The following is an 11,369-nucleotide window of genomic DNA, read 5'->3' as shown; positions in this document are numbered from 1 at the left end:
AAATACTTATACAAGGTGGAAACGTTAAGTGATCTCATTCGATTATTTCTAAATTATACGATATCAAAAACTGGTTACTGAATTGCTTCACGAGCTCTATCAAGCAGTATCAATATAGGTTACAGAATAAACTGGATCATGGAATAGACTTCAAGAAGGGATCAGGATTCCGAATCGAAACCGAACATCACTATTTACGGCAACACAGTCCCCTGTCAGTAACCATAGTGTTGGCAACAGAAATAGACAAATTGTTTTGACAAAGGTTAACAACTGAAAATAGCTTTTTATCAGTACGGATGACGTCATACCAAATACACTGCTTTCTGTCTAACATAACAAGAATATTTCCACACTTTCTAAGGCGTTTATACAATATATTCTTCCTTAATTTAATTTAATGACTATTGTTTTTTGCATGAAACGAAGGAAAAATAAACCCCTAAACAGTTTTATTTGAGCTATGAGACCGTAAAACACGCTACTTTTGCAAGCAAGGCGTGTATTTTGTGGGATAAATTGCTTTAGTTGTAAACTGTTCGAAATATTCCCTGAGAAAGTAACTTTTTATAGAGCACTTTGTTTTGAATACACTTAATTTATTGCAAGAAAAGTTGCTGACTTAAAAAAGTAGAGTCAGCGTCAAATAGTTCGTGACACCTGACGTGTCGTGACGTGTTCGTGACCTTTTTCCAATTGTAACAAAGACGCGTTGCGAACTTTTTGCTACTTTCCTGTCGCAGCTCACGTTTAGAGTAGGCGCACACCGTTGATTTTTCGTCGGCCGATAGTTTAGTCGGGCAGTTGATCAGTATGGGCATGTATGGGAGTGCGCACACTACGCCGATTCGATTTGGCCGATTCTTCATACAAATTAAAATCGGGCACAACTATCGGCCAACTAAAAATAAACGGTGTGCGCCTACTCTTAAACTCTCTGAATAAATACTCGTAAATAGATAGTTCATGGAAAAATAAAATGTAAATCAAATGTCATTACTTCCTACCCACAATGTTTTCGCAAAATATTGAAGTACCTAGCTAAAAGTGGAGAAGTTATGTTTTTCCAGTTACAAAAGTTTGTTAAAACAAATACCTAACTTGTATTAACTTTCAAGGTTCAGAAAACATACGGAAAATATTCAGAAACTTAGCAAAGTCACTACGAGTATAATATCACAAGAGGTTAAAAAATGTGGGCTCTTGGTTTGTTTTTTTATTATTTTTATTGTTCTACTAAGAAATTATAATTAATTATTTTACAAAGAGGATTAGGATTCAATTCGATTGGACAGTCCATGTTTATCCTCGTATAATGCTAAATACATATTCGTACCGATATCAAAAATCATACACACAAAAAGAATAATCCTCTTTTTCCAAATCATAAATAGAAATACGAGCAGACTCGAATAAAAACTTATCTACTTTAACACAGAGAGCAAAAATATTTTTCATTTCAGGAAAATAAAAAGACTTCTAGAGACAATCTCTGACATTTTGTAACTAAGCTTCATAGTTAAAGATAACAAAGCAAACAGAAATAGACGAAATATTTCTACAGAAAACAAGAGCATCTAATATTTTTGGATTATTTTAGTCACTTTTTTTTATTATTACCTACTCGTAAAAAGTCTGCTTGTATTAAATTTTAACTTTTATTGTACTTTATGCGATAATGTTTTTAATCTCATAAACTTAAACGTTTCAGAGGTTTTGCTTACCAAGTGATGGTGTAATCACATGCCTTCAAGACATAATAAAATTTTCAAGTGATCTTCTAGACACTATTTTGCTATAGGTGCCTATTAAAGTGCAAAAAACGTCTCAAGAAATATAATTCCATCAATTTACAAACGGCCACACCTTAGTATACTCATAAAATAGTATCTCCAAAATCATGATAATGAATGAAATCCCAAAAACGGCCACCAATGCTATCAGAGGCAAACAAACGTGTTCGATTCTGACTTCCTGGTGCAGAACTGTCTCACATTTCAGAGGGTGGTAGTCGTCGTAGGAGGTATATCTTTTCAGTACACCTGTTTCTATCGCCTTTAGGGTGCTGAAAAAAGAAAACATTCTATAAAAATCGGTCGGTGCGATTAGTCAAAAGTGCAATAATAAATATTTAGTGCTAGCTTTGAACAAACCGCACTACAAAATGATTTTGATCACAATAAGTTTTGCACAGCGGGCTATTCTCGAATCAGAAATGAGGAGATCCGTAAACGAACATGACAGCCCAACGGATTAGCAAGCTGAAGTGGCAATGGGCAGGGCATATAAATGTAGTACGCAGAACTGACGGCCGATGGGGCAGCAAGGTTCTGGAGTGGAAGCCACGTAATGGAAAGCGCAGCGTAGGACGTCCACCCACGAGGTGGACCGACGACCTCATGAAGGTAGCGGGAAGGCGCTGGATGCAGGCCGCCACCAACCGGCCATTGTGGAAATCATTGGGGGAGGCCTAAATTCAGCAGTGGACGGACGTCCACACGTAGCTGAAATGATGATGATGATGAAGTTTTGAACAAGTTGCTCTACATAATGCAATAGAATCTCCTTAATACAATCTTGTGACTGATATTTAAGTTTGATTTACATCTGCCCAAGACCCGACAGATAAATAAAACGAGTCAAAAGTTTCGTAATACAAGCTAAAGTTACAGGCAAACCATTTACCTACACAACTCAATTTCGTATTCTCTGAATCCCATAAGAATTGAACGACGACCCGAAATGTATCAGACTTGAGACTTTGATAAAGTGCCCTTTATCAGTGTAACAATATTCAGATATTTCTCAGGAAATTCATTACTTTTATCGGCTTCAGAAGACCGTTTAAGTCCAGGCGATAAATATTGGCTGTTAGAAAAATAGATCGGAAAAATCGAGGCACGGGCGTTATATAAATAAGCCAAAAACGAAGCTTTGATGGTTTTAATTTCTTTTCAAATTAGCATTCGAAGCCTGCAAAGTCCATTTGATGATTATATTGTAATTGATGTAGCTACAAAAGTATCATTACTTTTTAAGTACCTAATAATTATTATGGTGATTTTGGAAGTAAGATTAATTTTATGTTGTTGACAGATAAATCCCAAAAAATGACAGCAAAACTATCGATTATGATTCTCAAACGTCCGAATAAGGTTCATTCTGGTTTTGCTTTCCATGATTGCTTGGGTATCGTGAAAAATCCTTCCAACCGCCAACCCTATATTTAAACACACTGTGAATTTTTTACCAATATTCTATATTCACTGGTGGATTTTGTACCCAGAAGTTTTGTAGCAACAAAAATAAACGCACCTTATCTTTAGTTCTTCCTTATATTTAAACTCTTTGGAAGTAAATATGTATTTCCTCACGTCATCGTTTAGATCAATTTCAATAAGTTCACAAATCTCGGTGTCGGTAAAATCTGAAAAAAGAGACTATTGATTAATTAAGATCAAATTGTAATAGGTAAAATATTAATTGATAATATCTAATGAAAAGCTAAGACGTTTTGCTAGAAATAGTTAGGAGCACTTCAACTCTCATCTTATACGAGACGAGAAACTTAACTAGAACTTACACGAGGTAGTGTTTTTAATGAAGATAAGTTCTTCAGTGTACGAGTATGACCTATTTGTTCTATTGACTTTTACAATTGAATGAGTGTATAGCCTATCTATTTAAAAAGAGCGCTACGTATCTATATTTAGCGCTATGTATTTCTTCAGGTCCCTGTCACTTCAGTTTTTTTGCTGGATGCAGTAGGTTATTCTGCCGGCCGTTTGGTGTAGTAGTTTGTAACGACCACCCGTGACCCGTTTTCACTACTTTAGGGGTGGAGTTTCGTAAAATCCGTTCTTAGCAGATGTCTATCTACACCCTTTAAGGAAACTACTAGCCAAAATTCAAGTTTGTAGGTGTTCTAGTTTCTGAGATTTCATGATTAATCAGTAAATGGTATAAGTGGTTTACTTACCTGCTCGAACTGCAGGAAAAAGTGACATATAGTCAGAAAGCAGTGCAGTTCTGTTAAATCTGAGGGCATCAAGAGCTTGTTTTATTGGTAGAGCTTTTGCCTGAGACAGCTTCTTCGAGAATGGTGTATTTTTGTTCAAAGTGTACTGTAAATGTAAAATTGAAATATTAAAATTTAATAGTTTTATGATACAGCACATAACCATAATACGAACAGCTAAGGACTAAGGAATTTGTTGCCTGCTGCTGTCTTTCTCGAACACTATAATCCGGGCCTCTGCAAAGCGAGTGTGAATAGGCATTTCTGGACAAGCATGTACTATTGCATCTCACTTATACAGGGTGTTAGGTAAATGGGTATATGAGCCGACACTAGCCCATGTTAACATGGGCATATAAATGGTACGGTGAAATCAGAAAATTGATATGTTCATTTTAATTATTTTAATTTTCATACAAATCGGATTTTATAAAATTTATTTTGCATGAAAATTAAAAAAATAAAATGATTCTATCAAATTTCTGACTTCACCATACCATTTATATGCCCATGTTAGCATGGACTAGTGTCGGCTCATATACCCATTTACCTAACACCCTGTATAGATAAGGTTAAAAGTATACTCACATCGTACTCCAAAATGTGCCTCATGTTTCCAAAAATTGCAAAATCGAAACTTCCTGATTCTAAATCTTCTATTCTAATGACGTTCTCCTTTTCACTCACCAAGTGAGAGAGCAAGTTAGACGTATACACGGTGTAGATGATGTAGGAGTACAGAAAGAATGTGAAATACGCTGTTCTCCGCGAGGAAAAAACTACATCCACTGGAAAAACTGAAAGTTTATAGTTGTTATGAATTCGTTGGATTCTGTTGAAAGTTTTACAGGATGAGTTTCGCGAAGGTATAACAAACAATATGGTAAAAACGAGACAAAACATTTTTGAGATGAAAACTAGCAGCTTATCAAAGTCTTGGTTTCACCTGATAAATGCACTAGTAAAGCACTAAAAGTAGTACTAGAATGAAAAATCTAACTTTAGCACATTCAGACGTATCATCAAATTAATCATTCAATTATTTTGGTAATTAATTTCTAAACCTAACCCCTTGAGAACTAAAGGCTTAAACACATCCTCTCACTTATTCCACGAATTCATGAAGGTACCTTTCGACTATAGATGGATCAGCTCAGTGCCAGCTTGTATCGTTAGATAAACTAGATCATAGATTAGAGAAGATTGATTGGGACTCAGTGTCCTTCGAGATACAGCTTTAAGACCTAACCCACTGACGTCTGAATTGGCCTTATTTTACTGTTCTATATATTTCGGGCAGAATTAATGACATTCACCCTATTTTGCTATTTCTGCCGGTTTCAAGAAAGATAGATTAGTAATTTTTATTCCACACCGCACAAGTTGACAAATTAATCAAAGAAATACGTTTCAGAACCGAAAATTAACAATTTAGGCGGTTTCACAAGGATGATGAAGCTTCATAATTATGTGGATTTTGAAATCTTTTTCCTCCACAACAAGAGGAAAGAGGCTTTTTTATGTTTCTTCATAATGTTTAACAAATATACCTGTGTAAAGTAAGTAAGATAAGGTTTCAGAAAAAAATATTTGTAACTGGCAAACATTTTATTACCTGAAAACTTCTCGTAAAATGATGGTAGGTATATTCTGTTAAATGAGTTCTGAGAAGTCATAATGTATAGGTAATGAAAATGCTTGCTTAATTTTACTCAAGCCTTATTATAATAAGGTAATATATGCGTCCTGTTATTTAATTGTGTTTTATTTTATGAATGACAAGAATTTGGGCTCATTTCAGAAAAAAAAATAAAGCAACATTTTAAATGTACTATTAAAAGGCTACATTTCTACTACAGTCAGCGATAAAATATTTCGTGACTCCCAAAGTTGTCAAAAAGTTCGCAATAAGTACGTCTTTGTTGATGACTGTGTATTGCAAATAATGTTATTATTACAAAACCATAAAAAATCCTATGAATATAAAGTTAGGTACGTAGAAAAACTTGTCATGAAATTGCATCTGAGAAATTGCGTTTCGACTAAAGCACTCGAGTTTTGTCAGAACAGATCTGCGCATTTGCGAATGCACAAATGAGCAGCGCTAAAGTTGTGCATAACTTCAGTGGACGCAGCTGTTATGCACACTAGGTACGTTTCTCAAGTATAAAGCAATATTGCATACTGCAATAATATTTGGCCAATGTTCTAATCTAGCGATATTTACTAACCTACGATAATGTGGGATAATATTCCCTAGCTGTTTCTTTAATCCACATAAAAAACTGCATAAAAAAATTTCCAAAACGACCGGTCTTGCGCTTACCTAAAAACCTTTATCGAGCCAAATCGAGATCCGTGAAACGCGAATTTGAACACCGCCGCCGCTGGACTATTGTGGTGAATCCACTCGTAACACAACCATACAAGTATTTGGCTTACCATGACGGGTTAAGGATACTTTTTTTTTGCCATTCGGGTGCAGAACCCAAAAAATACTTACTATGCTAGCAATACCCCCCATTGATCAGCAGTACCTCCAGACCGAGGCTGCATTCCACATGTCCTCCTAACAGCCTCTTCTCCCACCAGGCTCCGAGGTAGAACAGGCAGCAGACCACCACTGCAGCTGCGGTCAGGAACTTCCAGAGCCGAGCCGTGAATGGCCTGGTGTAATAGTAATAGGGTCCCCTTCGAAAATGGAACCCTAAAATACTCACTATGCTGGCAGTACCCCCCAATAATCAACAGCACCTCAAGCCCGAGGCTGCATTCCACATGATCTCCTAACAGCCTTTTCTCCCACCAGGCTCCGAGGTAGAACAGGCAGCAGACCACCACAGCGGCTGCGGTGAGGAACTTCCAGAGCCGAGCCGTGAATGGCCTGGTGTAGTACGGGTTGAACAACTTCACGTCATGGGTACGGCGGAGGAGGAAGCCGTATCTGGTAAAAGTAAGGAGTCAGGATTCTGTCAAAAAATCCACAAGGCAGATATCAAACATCTTACGTTGTAAGTAGGCACTTCCTTCACTTCCTTTTATTCAGTGATCAAGTAAAGTAACAAACTATCGATGGAATGCTGAATGCAGCATAATAATGTCAGTCCAGTGCAGGTCATAAGAGTAGCAACCACTGATATTAGTTCCGACATAAGTCAATTTCGAGACAATTAATAGAAATAAAGATTCCAAAGCAAATACTCACTAGGTAAATATAAAACACAGAAGAATAACAATAGGATTTACAATAACTTTACCTAGAATCGCATGGTGTTTGACTGACTCAAATGATGGAAGATTTAACTGATTAGTTGACATCGCTTGATCGAAGACTGTTATGAAATTCGATATCTTTCTGCTAGCTTTTTCAATCTAATAGACAAAATTCAATAATAGAGGTTCTATGTAATTTAGTAAAATCTGTAGAAAACTGTGACCTTTGCCATCTGGGTCTAGTTATCTCTTTAGGCACCAATTATTAGCATCCGGAAAGCGTCCGATAAATTACGGACTCGCTAACAAATGACCCGGATTTAATTCATCGTTCAACATTTTATAATAAAATAGGTCTTGGAATAAATTTTCTCGGAACCCTGAATCTAATGTTCTATATTTTGAGCTCTTTAAATCTAACACTTACTTTTCTCAGTATTTTATGTTTTTGTAGATTTACGTATTACGTCCGTCTTTTATCAATACCGTCCTTAAATGACGCTATGAAAAGTTATACTTTTCGGTTTATAATGTATTATTTATTATCGGGCTTATTTAATGATTAATGTTATTTTGTTCGTTCCATAAAAAATATGAATCAACGTATAATATTGATCCGTCATTTACTTACTTAGGCTGAGTTGCACCATCTTACTTTAGCTTTAACAAATATCAAAAATCTGTCAAACTCCATACAAAAAGCACCGTTTAATATCAATAATTACCGTTCAAATTAGTTGGTGCAACTCAACCTTAGTGTAGTAATCGGTTATTATTCTACTCTTATGGGATAGTTAACAACATATTTATTACCTGAAATGTACAACTGCTCCCATTGGATACGAGAATGCCAGCATTTCTGGTGTCATCGCACAAGGTACAGCATATAGGTCGACTGCTGGCTGTTTATGTATGAGGACATCAAAACTTCGCTCGTCTACGTAGGTAACACTAAAAAAGTTATTAAGTACAGTCGACGGCACATAAAGATAAACATCGTCGATCTTATTTAGTTTTAATAGGTACTATTTTTACAACAAAAATGTTTTAGTCGATGTGCTTTTGATGCAATGTTTTTAGTTCATTGCAATAAAATAAGTTTATGATAATATTGTAAGGGCCCACCCACACTAGCGTCATTCGAGGGTCGTCGTCTTGCCAGCGCCCGCGCAAATCTCTGCCTGATCTACGCAGCGCTGACGTGCCTTACCATTCTTCAGGTAATGTTTCAGTGTTATCGGTACACGCTAAAATTATCCACGAGTGCACACGCACACTACAATAATGACGCTCGGATTGCTCGGATCAAACTCCCCGCGCTTCCCTCGACCAAAAATTGGTGGGGCGCATCTTCGTAGATGGAACGATCTATAGTCCAGTTTCACACTAATTGAAATTATATTTTTTTACCCAAACGCCCAGGCGCGCATAACGAGAACGCTCGAAAGACGCTGTGTGAGGTCGCTAATACTCACTTGAAATGGTATACATTCATCAACATTTCCACCAACAAGCATCCGATCATGTTGTGACGTCGTAAAGGATTGTACATCAACTTGTGAATGTCATGTTTGTGAGTACAGTCGTATAAAGTACTCACTCGTATAGGCCTATCCATTGCAATTGGGTATATGGTACTGAAAACATACACATGAATGAGTAAAGCTCATAGCAGACTTATCAACTCGGAAATAGACTAAGAGCTAGTGAATGCCAGACCTATAAGTATACGTCATTTTATAAAAGCTGAAAGTTGGTCAGCCTATGCTCCCAATATAGGTTAGAATGTTGGTGAATCATGAAGTTTGGGTCATCGTGGCTTTGGCAGCTATAAAAAAAAACTGGCAAGGAGTTGGAACTGTCAAAACTGTCTGGCTGATGAGGAAACTACTTCTAATCATTACCCAAATAATATGCATAAAAATCAGATTTAGTAAGTTTTCAAGGGCTTTTGGTTTGAGTTTCATGAGAAGTAGTTAATAAATTGTCAATCAACTAAGTATAAGATTCCCTAAATCCATTGCCCTCAATCCTGTTAACAACTCGGGATACAAACAAGTCGCTCATTTTACGCAACTTTCTTAAAAGTAACGAAGTACATTTCCGTAAACAAAACAGTCAGATGTTATTTTAATTTTCGGTTGAAGTAAATCCAAAGTTTTGTGGAGTTCCCTTTCAAGATGCAAGTTTGTCGACAGTTTTGCTTTACAAGATATTATTATGAATGCTTTAAAATATATCCCGGTTGGAATATCCTTTTGAATTCACCAATGGGATTAAAAGCAACTGACTTCCGACTGATGTTTGAATATGAAATCTCCGTTTTAATTAAGTTTGGATTGGATATTTGGATGTATTTTACTTTACGATCAGCTAAACGACAGCGGCCATTTTTTTTTCTCCTTAAAAGAAAATATGGTTCAGATAAAATGTGTTTTTCTAAATATCGGTTAGTTAGGCGCAGATAAATAGCGTCTCTATAATTTTATAATAAATTCTACTCTGAACGCTCCAATTTTATGTAAATAAATGAATAATATTAGTTATAGTAGAAATACGTTCTGCCATTACAAAACAGTTTTAGTTTATAAAAATAAATATCACTAAGAGTAATACCAGGCCTGTTCATCTCCGCGAGTTTACATCGAAAACAAAACACGCACGATGCCCACCTACAGGATGGTAGCGCATTTTCTTACATAACTTTTCAATTCCTATCATTGGAGGTCCGAAAATATTTCTCATACAATTTGACACCATAATGATCATTCTTCATAAAAAATTTAAAACCTACATATTTAAAAACATAATCATTGATATTCATAATATCACTAATCATACACTTAGTTTTTACTAATATTTGTTTTCATATATTTTTCTATACTAATGATCGAAACTCATAATCATTCGAATAAATAACTATAACATTCATAAATGTGATGTATCCTAATATTTGTTTTCATAAATTTATTACTTATAAGTGTATTTATCGGTATCCTTCCGTTTGGCCAAAATACTTTTCGCCAAATTTCACTTCGCAAACAACTTATCGCCAAAGTTTCATTTCCCAAATGAACTTTTAGCAACTGTACTTTTCGCAACTAATTCATTTGGTCAAATTATCATTTGGCAAAATTTTACTTGGCAAATGTTTATATAGCAAATGTTTTATTTTGCCAAATATTATATCCCAAATAATTTGTTTGGTCAAATTGACACTTCACATACTTACCCATCGTTACCCACAAATCAAAGCATAAGGCAGATGATCATGGTTTTCACAAGAATTTTATGTAAAACAAAGAGATTGCAGAAAATAGTATGGTTGCAGAAAGTAGGTATCGCAGAAAATAGTAGGTTAGGTTAGGTTAGAACAGTGACCCTTAACGCGCGAAGGCGAGCGAAGCGTGCCGCGGCAGCGGCCGCCGAGCGCTAGAATCACCTCTATTGTTTAATGAATCATTTGGAAATTTCGATAAAAAGAATGAAATATGAAAATTAATTTCTTATTATTGTTTTGCCAAATGAGAATTTGCCAAATAAAAATTTGCGAAACGTTGTTTGCGATGTGATAATTTGGGAAACGTTTTTTGGCCAAACATTAGTAATCCGTATTTATCCATATTATTGAAAATTAAATCATGATGTCTTTATTCGTATTAAATCGTATTTTAACATTAAATTAATATGAAATGGTCCAAAACAGGCAATATTTTGTGCCACAAAACTAACGTGACAGAAACGAATCGCTGCAAAACCGATTCCACGTAGTCTTGTCTGCCCTACCCCTAGAGTGTAGGGGAAAGTAGTACGAGATGATCCCCTTAAGCGGGAATCGCTGTAAAATACATATTTTTCAAGGTAAACCAAAAATAAAGACGATTACTACTAGTATATTTATCTATCCAACTTTCCTTATACTCAAAACCAGAAATTAATTGAGGTTTCATTAAAATATTTCATTTTTTGCAAAACCTTACAAAGTGATCATCTTGTACACCCCTGTGGGTAAGATGATCCCCCAGGTAGGGGTAAGATGATCCCTATGATTCTGTTCTATGATCTATTCTTTTCTGGTTATATTCCTTTCGGAGTACCTAATTATGCGAAAAAATCGTTAAAAAGTTAGAAAAGAAAA

The 11,369-nt window shown here is 35.7% G+C and overlaps 1 protein-coding gene across 1 annotated transcript; it reads right to left on the bottom strand.

The window, feature by feature from the left end:
* Positions 1-1,845: 1,845 nt before the first annotated feature.
* On the bottom strand, positions 1,846-8,100 carry LOC135078331 (uncharacterized). Its single transcript, XM_063972930.1, has 6 exons — positions 8,045-8,100; positions 6,739-6,962; positions 4,607-4,815; positions 3,980-4,124; positions 3,316-3,427; positions 1,846-2,065 (listed from the first exon to the last, which is right to left on the bottom strand). The coding sequence occupies exons 1-6, from the start codon at positions 8,098-8,100 to the stop codon at positions 1,846-1,848; spliced, it is 966 nt and encodes a 321-aa protein (XP_063829000.1).
* Between the last annotated feature and the right edge of the window lie 3,269 nt (positions 8,101-11,369).

This window comes from Ostrinia nubilalis, chromosome 14 (assembly GCF_963855985.1).
Source record: "Ostrinia nubilalis chromosome 14, ilOstNubi1.1, whole genome shotgun sequence".
NCBI lineage: Eukaryota > Metazoa > Arthropoda > Insecta > Lepidoptera > Crambidae > Ostrinia > Ostrinia nubilalis.
This window is presented reverse-complemented; position numbering and strand designations above follow the sequence as displayed.

What these genes read in the sequence shown, in the direction of transcription:
- LOC135078331 (XM_063972930.1), bottom strand. Translation starts at nt 8,100, where the DNA reads ATGACACCAGAAATGCTGGCATTCTCGTATCCAATGGGAGCAGTTGTA. An exon ending in TGGGGGGTACTGCCAGCATA is followed by an intron (nt 4,816 to 6,738) that starts GTGAGTATTTTA and finishes ATAAACTTTCAG; the next exon opens with TTTTTCCAGTGGATGTAGTT. An exon ending in GGCACATTTTGGAGTACGAT is followed by an intron (nt 4,125 to 4,606) that starts GTGAGTATACTT and finishes TTACATTTACAG; the next exon opens with TACACTTTGAACAAAAATAC.